A 5,187-nucleotide genomic window follows, 5' to 3' on the forward strand; every position below is an offset into this window, starting at 1 on the left:
GCAGCACAGAGCTGGAGCTTTGCTGTGGGGCCCTAGGGGAGCCCCGCACCCTGAGCCTCAGTGTGGCTCTCTGTCAAATGGGTGCAATAGCTGTCCCACTTGCTTGGGGCTACGAACAGGAGCTTAGGGAGTGTGGCTGTGGCCACGATGACCGGGTGGGCCATCTCCCTGCTGACATTCAGCAGGGCCCAGGCAGCGGCTGTGGCCCAAGCCGTTCTGTCCCGGGGGCAGGTCAGTCTTCCTTTGCCACCTGCTGAGGGCCGACTCTGAGGCCTGGATGTCGGCTCAGGTCTCAGCCCGGCTCGGGGAGTCCACAGGGACAGTGATGACCCGGGGCTGGCTGCTGAGGGGGTCATACTGGCTGCGGCTGGATCCACTCCTAGTAGCCATCGCGCTGAGACCACCAAACGACAGCCTGGGACACGTCCTGGGGAGGAGCCTCCACCTCCTGGCTGGCCTCCAGGCTTCCCATTTGCAGGGATCACTGCTTGGGAGCCCACATTCAAGGCATCCAAGGGGGCGGCGACAGGAGCAGTGGTGAGGGTCCGGGGCCGTCCCACCCTGTCCATCAGAGCCACAGGCGAGGACATGACTGGGCGCAGGCAGCAGTCTCCAGGAAGAACTCGTCCTGGGACCCAAACTGGGGTGGGGGGCTCTTGAGGCTGTTCTCAGGGTGACAGGTCGGTTGCTGTTCCCACTGCAGGGCCGAAGAGGGCCAGACGTCGTCCGGAACAGGCTATATTCCGAGGCTCTACTCAAAGGCCACCACCTCCATGCAGCCCTCCCGGATTGCCAATGAAACCAATCCCTTCACCCTGACACGCAGCACACTGGACTTCACCATCTGGTGTCCCCGCATGGCTGTGAGGCCCTGCTGGGCAGGGCCTGGGTCTCCTCCGTTTCAGGTCCCCAGGGCCGCCTGGGCGCTGGCACGTGGATGGAGCCCGGCCAACCCCTCAGTCTCAGACGGGGACACTGAGCCAGAAGGAAAGGCTGCGTCTCTGACCGGATGAGAACGGGCTCTGGGCCTGTCCCTGAGGCCAGGGGGTTTGGACGGGGCTGGCACTCCTTGCTGGGCGGCCTGGTGGACATGGCCGCAGTGGGCAGGACTCCACCCAGCCACACAAAGCTCCCCTTCTCCGAGGATCCCCTCTCCCCTGGGCTGGCGCTGGTGGGAGGCGCAGACTCCACGGGAATGTGCCGGAATGTGCGGAGTCAGGAGAGGGGAGTGGGCGGGCGTCTCCGCCAGGTGCCAGACCCTCACTGCCCGGCCTGCAGGCTTCGTGCTGCCTCCTCCAAGAAGCTGGCCCGGGCCCTCCCGGCCCCACAGCTGAGGTCCTGTGGCCCCTCTCAGGCTCCTGCCTCAGCAGCTTCCACCCGCTGTGCCCCGGAGAGGGGGGCGGGGGGATTGTGGAAGGATCGGGGCACGCAGCTCGGAGTTCACCCAGAGCCGCCAGCCCGCCAGGCCTGTCTCCTCCTCTGCAAAACGGAACAACACCCCTGCTCTCCAGGTCAGAGTGAGGATCGAGGAGGCATCTGGAGCAGCGGGGAGAGGAGTGTGGGCTCAGGGGCCGTGCGGCAGCCGCGTGGCCTGGGCGTTCCTGAGCCCCACTGTGGCTCAGTTTCCCCCTATGTTCAGGGCAACAACAATGGGACCTCCTGCACAGGTTGCTGGGGGACCCAGTGCGTTAGCAGAGTCAGGAAAGTGTCTACAGAACAAGCATGTGCTCTGTGCCCGTACACAGTAGGTGCTCAACGAATGTGCATGGAACCTGAACCCCGCCCCGGCCTGGGTACAGAAGGCGCTACCCTGCAAAGGCGCAACGGGTGAGCTGGGCTCTCCCATCCCTGACCTCTCCCTAAGGGGGCACACCCTTCGGCTGTGGCCCCAGGGACATTGGGAGTCCGAGGGTGTGGACTGGCCACGCCCCGCTGAGACTCAGGGCCTGGAGGAGGGTGGTCGGGCAGGACCCTCCCTACTTGCTGAGGCCTGAGCCGGGCAGAGGCCAGCTGGGACTCAGGCTCCAGAGGGCAAAGGCGTGTGCCCTGGAGCAGGCTGGCTGGGGTTCGAATCCCGCCTCCCCTCCTTCTTGTGTGGCCAGGGACAAGCCGCCCGTCGTCAGTGCACTGCTTCCCAGCTGGCGATGGGAACAAAGACCCAGAGGCCGCATGGGTGGGTGTGGCATTAAAGAGAGCACGCCCAGCACGCCCGGCAGGGAGCCCCCACCAGCTGCTCCCCCCAGGCATCAGCGACCTGCTCCAGCCTCTTCCCCTCAGGCCTGCGGTTCCCAGACTGCTGTGGGCCAGGGGTGGGGCAGGGGGCCTCTTGGGCCCCTGCAAGTTGGGGGGCAGATGCTCTCCCCAGTGAGGTCGCCTCCGGGTCAGGCCTCAGCCCTGCCGCCCCTGACACATCATTTCTGTCCCTCTGAGCCCTCCTGACCAGGAGGGCCCCGTGGCCCACCCAGAGCCCTGGAGCCCAGGCGAGGCTGGCAGTCCACAGCTCCCACGGGCCCACCTGCGGTGCCACCCTCCCTGGTGGCAGCCACGATGCCCAGCAGCTACCCAGCCAGCAGCCTGGCCCAGCGCACGGTCCGGCCAGGCTGCCACTCACCCTCGTAGAAGCGGATCTTGTAGGGGGGCAGCCGGGGCCCAGCGGGAGGGAGCCCATCGGGAAGGGGCTCACCAACATGCCACCTCCCACCGCCCAGCCTGACCCTCAGCTCGCCTGGGAGGACACGGACAACGGACCCACCAGGGGTTGTCACGAGACAGGAGGTGGCCGCAGGGACAACCCCAAAGACAGGTGGCGCCTGGAGCCTCCGCTGAGCCGGCAGGCAGGCTGCCTTCACCCCCACGGCCACAGAGGGCGCTGGAGCATGCAGGGCGGCCACGAGGGCACCGGCTGAGGGGTCTCAGCCCCATTCACAACAGCCAAGAGGTGCACATGCCCCCGTGTCCCCCAGGGCAAGTGGACAAACGGGGTGCACACAATGGGATGTTATTCGGCTGTAAAAGGGACCGAGGCGCCCACACCTGCCACAGGACAGGCTGTGCTCAGCGAAGGAAGCGGACACAGAGGCCACATGTGGGATTCCATCCCCGTGACATGGGCTACGGGGGGAGGGGCCTGGGGCTGATGATAAAGTCGAGGTTTCTTTGGGGCACCCCACCCCCCAAAGAATGATCTGGAACTAGACAGGGGTGAAGGTCACAGGGCTGTGACTACACTAAAACCCCAGAGCTGGCAGCTGAATGGGTGCACGCCTGGCGTGTGAATCACGCCTCGACAGCCGTGTGACCCCGGCAGGTCCCGTGTGTCAGCAGCTCTGCAGGCCCGCTGCCCGGGTGGGGGGCCAGGAGTGCCCAGGCCGGCAGCGCCTGGGCCAGAGGGGCCTTGGCGACGCTGACCCTCCGTGGCTCAGGGGCTGTGAGACGACCCAAACACGATGTCAGGGGCCCGCAGGGACGGCCCAGGAGGAGGTGGGCCAGTAATAACAAAGCCCCGAGTCCTGCCGCGTGCCAGGCACCGTGCTAAGACCTCACCTGAATTTATTGTTTAACCTTCACAGCCCCCAGCGGTGGCTACATGGGGAAACTGAGTCACGCTCCAGGTGCCCTTTGAGGGCGTGTGAGCCCCGGTCTTTCCTGGCCAGCTCAGGAAGCAATCCCAGCTGGGCAGGAGAGCAGGACCACCCACCAGGGAGCGGGACCCCCCACCAGGGAGCCGGACCACCCACTTGGAGAGCGAGACCACCCACCAGGGAGCGGGACCACCCACTTGGAGAGCGGGACCACCCACCAGGGAGCGGGACCACCCACCTGGCGAGTGGGACCACCCACCTGCAGGTACTCCGTGAAGAAGGACCCCAGCTCTGTCTTCAGCAGCTGCCTGTGGGCAAGAGGGGAGAGGAGAGTGAGGGAGAGTGGGGGTCAGAGGGCGCCCTGGGACCCCTCCTTCCTGGCCCAGGAGCAGCAATGTCCCAGGCAGGGCGCAGCCTCACCGCACAAACGAGCTTCGAGAACCGAGGGGAAACCTCGGGTAATGGGGCCATGGATGGCTGGTCACAGGCTCTCGTGGGATCAACGTGAATGGCCAGTCACGGATTTAACGCACAATTCAACTCACTTAATTTAATGTGGCCACACGATGGGGAAGAGCTGGGGTAGGGACAGCCCTGAAGGACCCGCAGGCCCTGGAGTCAGGGGCCTAAGTCCCAGCTCCAGGGACCAGTCCTCTGACCTCGAGCGAATTACGACCTCTCTGTGCCTCAGTTTCCTCATCTGTAAAATGGGATGATAAGGCGGCCATTCCTCAGGCGCTGTGGAGTGTGAGGCGTGGGAAGCGCAGGGCACGCGGCTGGCACAGAGCGAACTCTCAAAAGCAAGGCCCTGCTGTCACCTGACAGCTCCCGGCACTCGGTTTTGAATCGGCTGAAGCGAAGCTGCCCAGCCCGGCGGGCGGGCTCAGAGGCTGAGCCTGGACCTGTGAGCCAGGTCACGGCTCTGTGACAGTCAGGGCCCAGGCCCGGGCTGCGGGCTGGGTCCCCAGTGTGGGGCGTGCAGGAGGCAGCCGATCACTGATTCTCTCTCATCACTGATGTTTCTCTCTCTCTCCCCCCCTCTCCCTTCTTCTCTTAAATCAATAAAAAAAATATATTTTTAAAAAGACGTACTGTACTAAGTCTGGCAGTACTGTGGTAAATAAAAAGATTGTGTTTGTCTAAAAAAAGAGAAGTTGCCCCAAACAGCCTGTCTGGCCCCCTCACCTGACCTCTACCTGCTTCTTGGATAAGGATCGCGGGGCTGTCCAGGGGGTCCTGGGGCCCAGGGGTACATCGCTGCCACCCCCACTCCAGACACACACTCCGGAGGGAGCCCCTGTTTTACTCAGTCCCCAAGGGCTGGTGACGAGGGCACGTGGTCTGGTGTCAGTTGCCCCCTCCCCCTCCCACCCCTCTTCCCCCTCCCTGTGCTGTTTATGCCGAGGGGCAGCGGGTAGACACTGCCGGAGGCCGGAGCCTGTGCTCTGCTCAGGAATTTGGAAATATTTCCTATGTTCTGTGGCTTAAACACAGCAGGTTCTTCAGGCTGCGACAAGTCCTCTCCCTAAGCAGAGGCCTGTTAGGAACACAGGGCTGTGTGAGCCCCACCGACACCCCCGGTGGCTTCTGCCCCTCCCCCCCCCCT

At 64.4% G+C, this 5,187-nt stretch overlaps 1 protein-coding gene across 1 annotated transcript in view; it reads right to left on the reverse strand.

Moving 5' to 3' along the window:
- PRR5 (proline rich 5) overlaps positions 1-5,187 on the reverse strand; it is a 13,541-nt gene that overhangs the window by 7,161 nt on the left and 1,193 nt on the right. The window contains exons 2-3 of the mRNA XM_006775987.2: positions 3,759-3,889; positions 2,612-2,725 (exon numbers count right to left, since the gene is read on the reverse strand). Of these exons, the coding sequence (XP_006776050.1) occupies positions 2,612-2,725; positions 3,759-3,889 (245 nt within the window). The remainder of the gene's footprint in view (positions 1-2,611; positions 2,726-3,758; positions 3,890-5,187) is intronic.

This window comes from Myotis davidii, unplaced genomic scaffold, assembly GCF_000327345.1.
Source record: "Myotis davidii unplaced genomic scaffold, ASM32734v1 scaffold428, whole genome shotgun sequence".
In the NCBI taxonomy this organism is placed as follows: domain Eukaryota; kingdom Metazoa; phylum Chordata; class Mammalia; order Chiroptera; family Vespertilionidae; genus Myotis; species Myotis davidii.